This window comes from Rutidosis leptorrhynchoides, chromosome 7 (genome assembly GCF_046630445.1).
Source record: "Rutidosis leptorrhynchoides isolate AG116_Rl617_1_P2 chromosome 7, CSIRO_AGI_Rlap_v1, whole genome shotgun sequence".
Lineage (NCBI taxonomy): Eukaryota > Viridiplantae > Streptophyta > Magnoliopsida > Asterales > Asteraceae > Rutidosis > Rutidosis leptorrhynchoides.
In genome coordinates this window covers 10794597-10808537 of record NC_092339.1, presented here as the reverse complement: position 1 = coordinate 10808537, position 13941 = coordinate 10794597, and the positions used below count along the sequence as shown (strand labels likewise).

General features: G+C 35.7%; 4 protein-coding genes across 4 annotated transcripts; 3 read left to right on the top strand and 1 right to left on the bottom strand.

Moving 5' to 3' along the window:
* Positions 1 to 771: 771 nt before the first annotated feature.
* LOC139858397 (histone H2A.6-like) lies at positions 772 to 1518 on the top strand. Its single transcript, XM_071847251.1, has 2 exons — positions 772 to 1019; positions 1136 to 1518. The coding sequence occupies exons 1-2, from the start codon at positions 831 to 833 to the stop codon at positions 1349 to 1351; spliced, it is 405 nt and encodes a 134-aa protein (XP_071703352.1). The 5' UTR covers positions 772 to 830; the 3' UTR covers positions 1352 to 1518.
* A 4-nt stretch (positions 1519 to 1522) lies between these two features.
* Positions 1523 to 3329, top strand: LOC139858936 (uncharacterized). The gene is made up of 3 exons (XM_071847767.1): positions 1523 to 1531; positions 1632 to 1912; positions 2009 to 3329. Exons 1-3 carry the CDS (start codon positions 1523 to 1525, stop codon positions 3327 to 3329), a joined length of 1611 nt encoding a protein of 536 aa, XP_071703868.1.
* A 4290-nt stretch (positions 3330 to 7619) lies between these two features.
* Positions 7620 to 8246, top strand: LOC139858935 (uncharacterized). Its single transcript, XM_071847766.1, has one exon. It carries the CDS (start codon positions 7620 to 7622, stop codon positions 8244 to 8246), a length of 627 nt encoding a protein of 208 aa, XP_071703867.1.
* A 286-nt stretch (positions 8247 to 8532) lies between these two features.
* Positions 8533 to 12479, bottom strand: LOC139858066 (uncharacterized). The gene is made up of 6 exons (XM_071846916.1): positions 12187 to 12479; positions 11563 to 12010; positions 10232 to 10970; positions 9951 to 10153; positions 9570 to 9805; positions 8533 to 9496 (listed from the first exon to the last, which is right to left on the bottom strand). The coding sequence occupies exons 1-6, from the start codon at positions 12328 to 12330 to the stop codon at positions 8663 to 8665; spliced, it is 2604 nt and encodes an 867-aa protein (XP_071703017.1). The 5' UTR covers positions 12331 to 12479; the 3' UTR covers positions 8533 to 8662.
* Between the last annotated feature and the right edge of the window lie 1462 nt (positions 12480 to 13941).

The window sequence follows — 13941 nt, the reverse complement described above, 5'->3', positions numbered from 1 at the left end:
ACAAATCTGCCTCCGCCAATGATCGCCCCCTCGTGCAGGTGTGGGTTGAGACGTTTGATGTAGAAGACTATCTCGTGATCTTTCGTTGTACACTGATCGCTGAAGCCCCAATATGCTAGTGTGATGTTATTTGTATTTTTTTTTTGCATTAACTAGTTGTATGATCCCGATTTGATTGTCATTTATAGTTCTCGAGCTGGGCCTGAGCTCATGTACATTCTCCATTTTGAGTATGTTTGGCAAATCTAGCTTGTAACTTTTAGCTGTTAACTGGTAGCTTTTAGCTTGTAGCTGTACCTTTTTATATGTATTTAGTCGTTTGTCAGAGTAGCTGAAACTATTAAAATAAAAAAAAACCATAAGCTAAAATCTAAACGTTACTTCTAGTAGTTTTTACCATTTTCTCTCCCTAAAAAATCTTTAATCTAAAAGCTCTAGAAAGCTTGTTGCCAAACGTGATCAATTTTTATGGTAATGCAATACATTATTACATTATACTTATAAATTTATAACCCCCATTGGTTAAAAAAAAAAAAAAATTACTTACTCGCAGTAGTATAACAATCTCGTAGAGAATAAAAATACACGTATGAGTCTGTATGTGGTTACGTAATACGGAATATAATGAAACAATTCTCAGCCCCGGATCTAATATAATCCAACGGCTAGATTTCACGATCCGCGTACTTCAGTCTTATTGGCCGATAATAATTCGTCCAAACTGTTTATATAAAGACACACCATTCTAAATTAATCTTTCAGATCAACTTTCCCTCTTCGTTACGTTCATCAATTTCTCACAATCATCATATTTCTCCACATATCGATTAATGGCTGGACGTGGCAAAACATTAGGATCTTCAGCCGCAAAGAAGGCTACTTCAAGAAGTAGCAAAGCCGGTCTTCAATTTCCGGTTGGTCGTATTGCTCGTTTCTTGAAAGCCGGTAAGTACGCCGAACGTGTTGGTGCCGGAGCTCCGGTCTACCTCGCTGCCGTCCTCGAATACCTCGCCGCCGAAGTAAGTATAATCGATTACATATTACATAATAATTGTGTTGAGGTTTGTTGCTTTAGATATCTAGGGTTTCGTTAAATTATTATTTTTGTATTAATTTTGAAATTGATGAATTATAGGTGCTTGAATTGGCCGGAAACGCAGCGAGAGATAATAAAAAGACTAGAATTGTGCCCAGACACATTCAATTGGCGGTTAGAAATGATGAGGAATTGAGCAAGCTTTTAGGTGACGTCACCATTGCCAATGGCGGTGTTATGCCCAACATCCACAACCTGTTGCTACCGAAGAAGGCTGCTGGTTCATCTAAACCATCTGCTGATGATGACGATTAGAGTGTTCTAAAAAAACTCGATAAATGTAATTTGATCAAAAATCTTGTTGGTTGTCGTGGGGCTAGGGTTTGAGTTTTAGGGGTAGCGCTTGTGTTAGATATCATCATGTTTATATTTGTTGAACCTTTTTGTTTTCAAGATTTTGAATACGAATATGGTTATATTTCTACGATGCCAATTGTTCTTGCCCTATCTTTATTTATCCTTCCAGTTCTTCACTTAATTGTTTTCTTCTCGTTCCCATTGTGCTGTTTTTGGACATAACCATGATGTATGTAAGATAAGACCTAGAACTAGTGCTGAACTGGAGGTGAAAACTAACAAAGTGGTCACTGATAAAGAAGGATTTGTGGAAGTTAAGAATAAGAAGTATGATTTTAAAGCTAAACAACAAGTGAAACAAAAGGATCCAATTAAGCAGGTGTATGTACCAAAGAATAAGGCTGAAACTCCTAATAAAATATGGAATTTGAATGATAATGTGATGAAAGGGCTGAAACAATCTTTGAATAAGTATGCAGTTCTGTCTGATCATGATGAAGAAAGTCAGTTATCAAAAAGGTGGTCAAGATAGTCCAAGTGAGGATGACATCTTAGAATTCATTGCAAATGCTAATACTGCAGTGGGTGATAATGAGGTATATGGTAAACATCCAGCATTGCTGGAGAAGGTATTTTAAGTTTAATGAATTTTAAAGTTGCTTGCTGGAATATTAGGGGTATGTGTCATAAGGATAAACAAGATGAATTAAAGGATTTTATCAAAGAGGAGAATGTTAGTGTTTGTGCCATCTTGGAAACTCATTTAAAGCCTACCAATATTGATAAAGCTTGCAACTATGTGTTTGGTAGGTGGAGTTGGGTTTCCAATATTGGGTTAAGTTCTAATAGTTGTCGAATTGTTCTTGGCTGGGATAATACAAAGGTGAATTTGATGGTTATTCAAGTTGCTAGACAGGTGATATTATGCCTCATTGAAACTGTTGACAAATGTTCAAAATTCTATTGTAGTTTCATCTATGCTAGTAATAGTGGTTCAGAGAGAAACTTATTATGGAATGAGTTGCTTGTTCATGCTACCATTGCTCAACATCAGCCATGGCTATTGGTGGGTGACTTTAATGTTACTAGGAATGTTAATGAGCATAGTGCAGGGTGTTCTCACATGACTGAAGAGATGATAAGATTTAATAAGTGTATTTGTGATATTGAGGTGGAGGATCTAGGTAGCACTAGTTTTTATTTCACATGGACAAAATCTTTGAAGAATCCCTTATGTAATGTGTTAAGGAAATTGGACAGGATTATGTGCAATGAGGTTTTCCTTGTCAATTACTCAAATGCATATGGTATATTCCATCCTTTTATGATTTCAGATCACAGTCCTGCAGTCTTAGGTATTCCTAATGGTTTAATAAAGAGAAAAAAATCTTTTAGGTTCATGAATCATGTGGCCTATAAAGAGAACTTTCTGAAAATAGTTGAGGAAAAATGGAAGTCTAATGTTTCTGGTTATAAGATGTTCCAAGTTGTCTCAAAAATGAAATATCTTAAGAAGGATCTGAACAGGCTGAATTGGGAAGGTGGTAATGTATTCACTAAAATAAAAGAATTGAAAGGAAAACTCAAAAAATGCCAAAGTGATGTAGAAAAGATGCCTCATGATCTCCATTATAGAGCAATGGCCTCTGCTATTATGGTTGAGTATGAAAAAGCTAAAGTGGAAGAGCTTATTGTTCTTAAACAAAAAGCCAAAATTAAGTGGCTTGAAGAGGGAGACAGGAATACTAGGTTTTTTCATAGTATTCTCAAGAGAAGAAAACAGAGGTGTAGGATTGATAATATTTGTGTCGAGAATGGGATTAACTTTAGTGATAATCAAGTGGGAGAGCAGTTTGTTAAGCATTTTAAGAAGTTTTTGGGAGAAGGCAGAGATTGCAAGCGAGTGAAATGGGGGATATTTTTAATACTAAATTAGATGCCACAGAAGCTCTTGAGATGGTTAAGCCTATTCAAGATGATGAAATCAAGAGTGCTATATTTGATATTGATGATGACAAAGCTCCAGGTCCTGATGGATACTCCTCTTTGTTTTTCAAGAAAGTTTGGAGTATTATTGGTAAAGATGTGTGTATGGCTGTTAAGGAGTTTTTTGAAACAGGAAAGCTATTGAAGGAATTGAAGGCTACTTTAATAGCATTGATTCCAAAGATAGAAACTCCTTCAAAGGTTTCAGATTTCAGGCCTATTGCCTGTTGTAATGTTTTGTATAAGTGCATTAGCAAAATCATTACAAATAGGTTAAAAGTAGGGCTGGATAAGGTTGTTAGTTGCAATCAGAGTGCCTTCATCCCTGGAAGGTCTATTCATGATAACATTTTGGTGGCCCAGGAGGTGCTTAAGGGTTATAACATGACTAAAGGGCCAAAAAGATGTGCATTAAAAATAGATATTCAGAAAGCTTATGACACTGTCAACTGGTGTTTCCTAAAAGACATCCTTGTTGGTTTTGGTTTTCATAAGGTTATGGTTCAGTGGATTATGGAATGTGTATCCAATTCTTCATTCTCTATATGTGTTAATGGTGGCATTGAAGGCTTTTTCAAAGGTGGGAGAGGGCTGAGACAAGGTGATCCCATGTCACCTTATCTTTTTACCCTAGTCATGGAGGTATTATCTCTCATTCTTAGTAAATACACTCAAGGCAATACCCTAGTCATGGAGGTATTATCTCTCATTCTTAGTAAATACACTCAAGGCAATAGTGGGTTCAAATATCATTATAAATGCAAGAAGATGAAGTTAACACACATATGTTTTGCTGATGATCTAATGGTGTTTTGTCATGGGGATGTCCATTCTGTGAAAATTATCAAAAAAGCATTATCTGACTTTGGTGAAACTTCAGGATTGTTGCCAAATATGGGTAAGAGTACTATATTTTTTGGTAGTGTGAGCCCTGGTATTCAAAACTCTATTGTGCAGGTTCTCCCATTTGAAGTAGGGATTTTACCTATGAAATATTTGGGAGTGCCCCTTCTTGCTAAAAGGCTGGGGATCAAAGATTGTAAATGCCTGGTGGACAAAGTCAGAATTAAAGTTGAGAATTGGAAATTGAGGAAGCTATCTTATGCAGGGAGGCTTCAATTGATTGCTTCAGTTCTATCTGCAATGCAAACTTACTGGGCTTCAGTTTATACTCTTCCTTGTGGGATTATCACTGAAATTGATAGACTGTTAAAAGGATTCTTGTGGGCCTAAGCAGATAGCTCTAAAGGTAAGGCTAAAGTTGCATGGAAGAATGTCTGTACTCCAAAGGATCAAGGTGGTCTTGGCCTTAGACCTTTAAAGGAATGGAATGAAACCCTTATAGTGAAGCAGATTTGGAGGTTAATCACAAAAAAGAATTCATTATGGAGTGAATGGGTTAATTTTATAAAATTAAAAGGTAGGAGTTTTTGGGAGATTAAGCCTAGTTGTAATGATAGCTGGGGATGGAAGTTCTTGTTGAATTTGAGGGATAAAGTCAAAAATCATATTGATACATGTGACGATCGCTCCAAATCCATATGGACGAACACATCATTCATCGATTTCATTGCGAGGTATTTGACCTCTATATGATACGTTTTGTAAACATTGCATTCTTTTGAAAAGGCACACCATAAATGAATATTTAAATCAAAGGTTTTCGACATCTGATGATTTCTACAAATAGACAATCACCGTAAATAATAGTTTACAATAGTACTTCCATTGACAATGCAGTCAAAATAAGATACATGGTGATGATTTGGTGAATGCAACGTTTCCTTGATAAATATGCCATGTAAGACTCCATATACATAGCTTGTCTAACATATAAGCAAACAGCGAAAGACTTCTAGGAACCTGAGAATAAATATGCTAACAAGTGTCAACACAAAGGTTGGTGAGTTCATAGTTTTAGTGTTTCGCATAATCTGTATATAAAGGTGGACCACAAGATTTCAGTTGTTTCATCCAGAAACGTTTATCAAAATATTCTACAAGATTGAGCACCCTGGTAACTAAACTTAACGTATATATAATTTGTACCCTTTGTATAATCATCTTAATAATACACGCAAACCAACGTGTACGCTTCTCAAATAGCATACGTCCGTTAAAAGGCTAGTGCTCTAGCTCGGACGGGGATATCAAGCCCTATAGATCCATATACTACTACTCGCGCCCACCAGTTCTTATAACCGGCAGTTACTAGTTACCAAAGCTAAGGGATTTTCGGTTCAAACTCAGTATAGAATTTAGTATGTACTTGTGTCCATTGTTTAAAATAAATTGCATGTATTCTCAGCCCAAAAATATATATTGCAAAAGCATTTAAAAAGGGAGCAAATGAAACTCACCTTAGCAGCATAAAAAGTCGTTCACCAAAATTTGACTGAAACTTGGATTACCAAATAACAGTAGATCTCAACCTAGAGAACATATGTTGGTCAATAATTGTCTATCAAGCTAAGTCAGGTCATAGTGTATCACAATCCTAATGCTCGAGATCGACATACAAAAGTTATCCAAAGTCGTTTCAAAAAGTCAATTTTGACAATAGTTCAACAAAACGAGACGTGCCTTATATAAGAATTCATTTACTCGGTTGGTAATATTCAAAAATCCAATTTATCAATCTTACAAACAAGTTGTTTAAATATTAATTGCAGATTCAAAAGCAATTCCAATTAACGTCAATCATAATTCAGTTGACCATATCTTTTAATCCGTTCATCGAAACTATTCGATATCTAAATGAAAAGTTATTGATTTTTCGCCAGCTTTCCAAAAACATGCATATCATATACCTTTTTCCAGTAATATATGTATTTAATTCGCGATTCATTATAAACTGTTTAACGACGAAATTTAGCGTACAACCATGCATAATTATATATACTCGAGCACTAGATATGGATACACAATTAACATATAAAAGATAAGATATGAATACTCACGTATCAATATTGAGATTCAATATTGTGGGAAAGTACGTAGACGTAACGGAGATGATAAACACTAGGTTTGATTTGCCAATAATACCCACGTACAGTACCCATAACCTACATAGCTATAACCCATAGTTTCCTTAACTCTTTCCCGCTCGAAAATCCATTTTGAAAGTGACACGCTCATGACCTCGTCGTAGTATTTTATGTACAATACTAATAATAATAATAAGATTAATAATAATAATATTAATCTTAATAATAATAATAATAATAATAATAATAATAATAATAATAATAATAATAATAATAATAATAATAACAATAACAATAAATAATAAATACATACGGAGTAATAATGAAATGAAATCAGAAGCAGAATGTTCGAGCTTTTATAGATGTGGCCTGAAAATCGTCCCCATGCGATCGCATGGGTCTGAGGAGCATTGGCCATGCGATCGCATGGCCTGAGGTTCCAGCTCACATATTTTTGTTTTCTTATTTGTCGACATAATTTAAATATTAATATATAATATATATAATTTATATAATTAATTATATATTATATTAAATTCACGTGCATAGTTGACTTGTAATTTTTGTTCCGATATGTCGTACGTCGTCACTCTACTTATGTCCCGGTTCCGGTTTTTCGAATGTCTTTTCGTACATTTAGAAAACTTGCATTTTATGTTTCGTGTCACGTACCTTTGTCAAAATATAGCCTTAAATTATCCATAAACTATACCACTCAAAGTATATCTTAAACTTTCGAGTGTTTTGGTCATTTACTTCTATAAATCATCGTCTCGCTATTTGTTAATATATATATATAATATATACATTTTCATTTTGAAATAGTGTTTTACTGTAGCAAATAGTGATTTTCGAAAATACTGTAGCTTTTCGGGTACTGTAGCAATTCGAAAATACTGTAGCAAATTAGTGTTTTACTGGTTCATCTTAAACGTTTTAGTTAACTTATCTAAATATTAATCGAATCAATAATCGAATGTTAATATCGTTTACTTAATAACTTGAAATCATATATATATATATATATATATATATATATATATATATATATGCACATTAAGTTATATATATATTGTTCGTGAATCTTCGAGAACAGTCAAAGAATAATTGATTACATGAATATAGTTCCAAAACTTTGAGACTCAACATTACAGACTTTGCTTATCGTGTCGAAAACATTAAATCATTTAAAGATAAAGTTTAAATTTGGTCAGAAATTTTCGAGTCATCACAATACAGTTCATTATAATGGCATGACAAAATATGTTTGGGTTTCAAATGAAGGCAAGAAAGTGCCTTTTTCTACTCATCAGGTTTGGCAGGATTTTAGAATAAATATACCTAAAGTAACCTGGAGTAATGTTATTTGGTTTAAAGGTTTTGATCCAAAACATGCATTTATTCTTTGGCTGGTTGTGTTAAACCGTTTGAGTACTCAAGATAGAATGTCTGTTTGGATGCCTAATCAGATGCTTAGTTGTGTTTTTTGTGATTCTGAGATGGATTCTGTAAAGCATCTGTTTTTTAAATGCTCATTTAGTATGAAGGTGTGGAGTTTTATGAAGATGAAGCTTGAGTATAGGGGACTGCAGGATCAATTGAATGAGATAGTTCATGGTATCTCAATTTACCCCTGTGCAGGTAAGATTTGGAATGTTGTAAATAGATTGGTTGTAGCTGCTTGTGTATACTTTTTGTGGCAGGAAAGAAATCACAGGATGTTTAGAATGGTTAAGAGGACTGATGAGGATTTGTGCAAAGCAATTTGTTGTTATGTTCAATGTAAATTGTTGACTTTTAGGGTCAACCATAGTGAGGCTGTGAAAAGAGTTGCTAGGTATTGGGATCTGCAGTTGAAAGATGGTAGATTTTGCATTTAGCATATAGTTGTTGGTGTATAGGCGAATTTGGATATTGTATTTTCATTGTTTCCTTTGGGGTTATGGGAAATGTCCTGCCCTTTGTATGTTGTTTTTGAAAATTAATATATGTCTTTGTTTGCCGGGAAAAAAAAAAAAAATTTGTTTTCTTCTCACATTTAATTTTGTTTGATCAGCATTTCAATTTTGTTAGATTATGGTGAAATTTAGAGGTTGGCTTCTTTTGCAGATCTTTTAGATTTGATACGTATTCTATCTGTATCTTCTTTAAGATAGTACTGTATGAAACAATGATCACATAAATCGTAATCATCACACTAAATAGTAAATACACATGTACTACTGTGTAACACTGTTTTGTAGAAGATGGTTGTGTATGGTCTCACGCTTGTTTTCGCATCATATTACAAACTTGATTACTTGAACGAATTCTGGTCGTCTTTTGTTGTACCAGGTTGTGCATCATCATCATCATCAAATTTTGGAGTTTCTAAAGACGAGTCGTCTCTCTTCTTTGGAGGTTTTATAGGAGCAGCCTGAATCTCTTTACATACCTTTTCCAAAACAACCAAAAAATCACGTACAACCGAAAATAATCTCAACCCTTCATCCTTACCCGAATTTCCATGGAAATAATCTGCTGTACTCTTTATAAGCGCCATTATTCTCTTTTCTTCCTCAAACATCCACGTGATCTCCTTCTCCGCTTTCTCAACAAAACTCGACAAAATAAGCCAAAACTCATCCGCTTCTGCATCTTCTGATTGTTCTTCTAAATTCTTCATATCCGTATTCAAAGATTCACGGGCCTTCACAAGCCCATTACCAAGTTTTGATATCGAACTGGTCAACCCATCAGCATCGATAATTGCTGCTTTTGTTACATTCTCCAGCTCACTACTCAAATCCAACACAACCTCAAGACCAAGTTTGCAATAATGCTCGTCTGATTCTTCAGGTGAAGGCTCACGAAGAAGATGTTCTGTCTTCACGCTACAAATGTTTTTGCCATCTTTTGCAGCCCGGACCGCCCTTATACCTTCACCTCGCATAATCTCTTGTACTACAAAGTGTAAAAGGGTTGTTTTTCCATCGACCCCTTTAACGTCTGACAGTTTTAAGAGTGTGTCAAGTTTAAAAGCTTTCGCACTACCCCGAAAAGTTCCAACATTCATACGGTTGCCTGTTTTTAGAACAGCTTCCAATAGTTTGAGGAACAACCGGCTTTTTTTAAGTTCTACACAAGCAGCCTATGAACAAAAACAAGTCTTTTTTATCATCCAAAGTGTTGTTTGTAAATAGATGCAAAAATTCAGAATTAACCTCTAAAGTTTCGAAGGATTCTTTGATGTTTGCTTCTTCATCTTGAAGTGTGCACATGAATAGTAAGGATTCAAGTCTTTTGAATGCATATGGGATTTCTACTAAAGCTTTTAAGAATCGTTCTGCAGGTCCAAGCCGACTAAGATCCCCACCATATAGCCTCAGTTTAAGTTCTTCTTCACTAGTTGGTGCCATTTTTAGCAATGTTTGAACAATTTCAATAGGAAGCTCATTTCCTGATTCAATTCATTAAAGATTACATTTTTATTTAAAAATATTAATCAAAATTAACTTGATAGGCCAGGTTTGTGCTTGGGCTTAGGCTCGACTCAAAGACATCATTCGGGTAGACAATAAATAGCAGATGAGAGAAAGATTTACCTTCAACGAGTGCAGCAGAAACTTCTTCGGTTGTCACATTTAATGCTTTTAAAAGAATAGATAAATTTTGTGCCTTTTTAGGATCGATAATTTTAACGAAATGTGCTGTGGATTCTTTCCCAGGGGTGTTCTTCGTGTCCTGATTTTTGTTTTTATCAGGCCCTTGATATCCAAATAAACTTTCAATCATTTCTTCATTAAACCTGTTAATGATCAAGACACGTGTTATATTCTTAATTCTTTCATGTGATATTAAGCAGCAACAGAAAACAAAAACTTACTGAAACGATCCTGATTTAATCTTATCCCAAACCATTTGTTGCTCCCCATTAGCCATAACCTTATCCCAAAAGAATGGCTTTAACTTAGCTTTAGAAGTATCAGCTTGTTCTGAACGCCGATGAAGTCTAACGGCTGCACCAAACCGCCGAGGAGGTGGTGGAGGTCCCGCTGTATTCCCTTCAAGTTTGGGTGGTGGTGGAGGTGCTTTGCCAGTAGGTGGTGGCGTAGGCGGAGCTTTGCCTGCAGGTGGCGGCGGAGGAGGAGGTTCTCCTCCACACGACGGTGGTGGTGGTGGCGGTGGGGATGGTGGAGGTGGTGGCGGGGATGGTTGGTCAACAAGTGGGGTGGCGGCAGCCGGAGGAGCAGCGGTGGTAGCAGAAGGAACATGAGAAGCTTCAGTAGAACGGTGTGTAGGTAATTCCGTCACTCTAGGAGAAGGCTTTGGAGACGAATCTGTCCCTGCTCCAGGAGAATCCGTCTTGTCAATAGAAGGGCGTATAGGTAATTCCGTCTTCCCAATATGACGCAAAGACGATTCTGCCCTTACAGCTCTAGGCTTCAATGTATGACGTAGTGATGATGTCACCTTTTCAGGTGGAGGACGAGCTGTAGGATCTTTTACATGTGGATTATCAACGTCACCTGCATCAACAACTACTCTTGCATCCCCGTTTTTCTGCCTGTTCGACTGATTCTCAGAGTTCCCGTCTTTACCCTTTGATGATTTTTTTGTACAATCTGAAAAGTTTAACGATGACCCCATATCAGAATTAACCTGCAAACGGGTCAGGTTGGGTCGGATTGGGTAACGGGTCACACGGCTTTGGGTTAAATCGGTCATGGGCCAAACGGGTCATATTTTTAAACGGGTCCAAATGAGTCAGGTTGTGTAACAGGTCGAAACGGGTCATGAGGTCATATGAATAAGACAAATATTTTAGTTATTATTATTTGTATTCATACATAATAAATAATATAGCCATGAATGCTTTAATAAATGTTTGACGGGTGAAACTTATTATGATCTTTATGCTCGACCCGCTTGACCCATTATACATATCTCTATTTATTGAGCTTTAGGAACTAATACTCATTAGACTCGTTTCTTATATTTTGTATAGAACCCAATAAGTCGGAGGGAAACCCATTGTACCTTTTTTTTAAGGTTTGGGGTTTACATTGTCAGACTTTTTTTCAAGACCCAATTGACCCAAAAGCTTCAACAAAATTTGAGAGTATGGGTCTCAATTGTCAATTGTCATGTATATTGGTATATTCAGAATGTAATGAAAACGGGATTTGGTTTATGTAACGTTAGTTGCTAACTTACTCATACTTAAGCTGAGAAGAGGCCTTTCATCATTTTGAATGCCTGCACTACCACAATTCCTAATATAACAATAAAATAAAAGGCCAGCAACAGAAAGTGTTAAGACTGCAGTAACAACAACCGCAACTATAACAGTTCCTTGGGTAACACCGCCTTCAGCCAACCTACGTCTTCTATTACTATCAATAGGCTTGTGTAAAAACGACACTAAATACTCTACATACCAACTTCTAGTATGTTGACCTTTTTTGGATTTGGATGAAACAATTCGTTTATCTCTCAAGCAATCTAGTATAGTTTTCTTAACGTACGGATCTTGAAGATTTATAGCTTTCAATATCCGCTCTTTTCCTTCACGGGTTCTATCACTGTCACAATACTGAAGATCTTGAAAATCCTCTAACGAATAAACCAATTCCGATCCGCAGTTCACCCATAATAGTTCTGCCTGCAGTCAACCAATTTCATCAGTTTACCTAATTTCTAAAGCATTATGGCTTCTAAATCATTTAATAAGAAAGTAAGCCTATTTACAAACACTTGGTGTGCACTATTATAAACGTGAAGCATTTCTAAAATTTGTAACATGAATGAAGGTCAAAAGTATGAGCAGAAGTAATGTACCGTGTCCTCATCCATGGTGCCACCCCAATCGATTTGATTTTCGATAGACATTCGTTGGCCATCTCTGTCTGAATCTACTGCTTCTACCAAAGGGTAAATTAAAATTATAATTGCCATAACTAAAATCACCCCTTTGGCGCCCATTTTCTTATTAAAACATTAATCCGAATCATTTCATCAAGGAATAAGGTATGAACCATAACAACATGACACCAATAAACATTGATCATTGCCTAACCCTAGCTCAGATTTCCGTCAATTAATCAAACAATGTCAAAACTTAGGGCATAAATTTTGAAAAAAAAACTAACCTCAATTTGAATGAATCTAAAAAATTACTCGAATTCTAGAGCAAACTAAATGGACTTTAGATTTATAATATATAATCCAATTAATATAGTTTATTCACCCCCATAAAAATTGAATGAACGCAAGACGGAGATGTATTTGAAAGGTAACAAGAGGTAATTATTTATTTCAAGAACAAATGTCAATAACCACGGCGGTGGCAGTTATCAGGACGGTGGTCTTAACGGAATAACGGTAGGAATCCGATTGTGTTTATATGGATACGTGTGTTATTTAATTTTCCTGTAATTTGCAATGGTACATAAACTTCTAGAGCCAAAGTTGTTTCATTATTTATTTAATTTGGTATTAAAATTAATTAAGCAATAAGTATAAAAGCTTACATTATTAAGAAAACTAAAGTTAAACTTTTTTTTAACGGCGATTGTGATTATCCGAGAGGGACTAAACCACCCGTTGCGATCATCTCCCGCTTCGACTATGCCGATGCGGCGATAATAATCACGCCCTCATCGCTGCCCGGGAGAAAACCTTGAAACCGATCCAAGGGCACGACCAAGTAGAACCCCCCTCCCCTTACCCCCAAACGATATGGTAAAGGTGTCACAGGTGGATACTTAATGGCAGAGAAGAAATTATGTTTTTAATATTAGCCAACGAGGGTCGAACTCCTGACCTCCCCTAAAGGAGGCAGACCACCAACCGCTGGACCACATCACAACTTCACTTACGATATGGTTTTGATTATTAGAGATTACGTAACAACTTTAATATGTGGTTATCATGTCGGAATGTTGGATGATGAGTTTTTAGTGTTACATGTACAATAGGTATATTTCAATGAGAACACGTTAATGGTATAATAATGAAAATTATTGCATTGAACTGTTTATTATTAACGTGTTAGTAACATATTTATATTACTGAATGGTATTTAGATCACTTTCAACGATTGATTGTTGAGAGTATCTTTTATCGGTTTTTCATTACTTCAGTACAAATTTTTTTATTTAGTCTTTGAAAAGAAATTTTCATATAAAAACGAGAAAGACAACTAAATATTTTTCTTAGCTAAATGATTTTACCCGTAAATATTATTAAACAAAATAATAAGAGTACAAATAAGAACATCGACAACAAGCATGTCTTGTGACCTCACAGACAACCACAAACCAAGCTACAAACTTACAAACCTAAAACAATCAAAGCAAACAATAAAAACCAACGATACACCTAGAACAAAACAGAAAACAAAAATCTTCCTACTATAACCAGCCCGATGTAGTGACCCGTCCTAATCCATCTGGACGAAGTCTTCAACAGTTGGTCTCATTGCGAGGTTCTGACCTCTATATGCCATTAACGACTCCATGTAATACGAGCAAATGCACAGCGGGAGATTTCTTTCATACCTGAGAATAAACATGCTTTAAAGTGTCAACCAAA

Coding starts and splice junctions, on each gene's coding strand:
- LOC139858397 (XM_071847251.1), top strand. CDS start 831: ATGGCTGGACGTGGCAAAACATTAGGATCTTCAGCCGCAAAGAAGGCT. Junction 1,020..1,135: donor TCGAATACCTCGCCGCCGAA/GTAAGTATAATC, acceptor GATGAATTATAG/GTGCTTGAATTGGCCGGAAA.
- LOC139858936 (XM_071847767.1), top strand. Junction 1,913..2,008: donor GAAAGTCAGTTATCAAAAAG/GTGGTCAAGATA, acceptor GTAAACATCCAG/CATTGCTGGAGAAGGTATTT.
- LOC139858935 (XM_071847766.1), top strand. CDS start 7,620: ATGACAAAATATGTTTGGGTTTCAAATGAAGGCAAGAAAGTGCCTTTT.
- LOC139858066 (XM_071846916.1), bottom strand. CDS start 12,330: ATGGGCGCCAAAGGGGTGATTTTAGTTATGGCAATTATAATTTTAATT. Junction 12,011..12,186: donor GCACCATGGATGAGGACACG/GTACATTACTTC, acceptor GGTTGACTGCAG/GCAGAACTATTATGGGTGAA. Junction 10,154..10,231: donor ATTAAATCAGGATCGTTTCA/GTAAGTTTTTGT, acceptor GATCATTAACAG/GTTTAATGAAGAAATGATTG.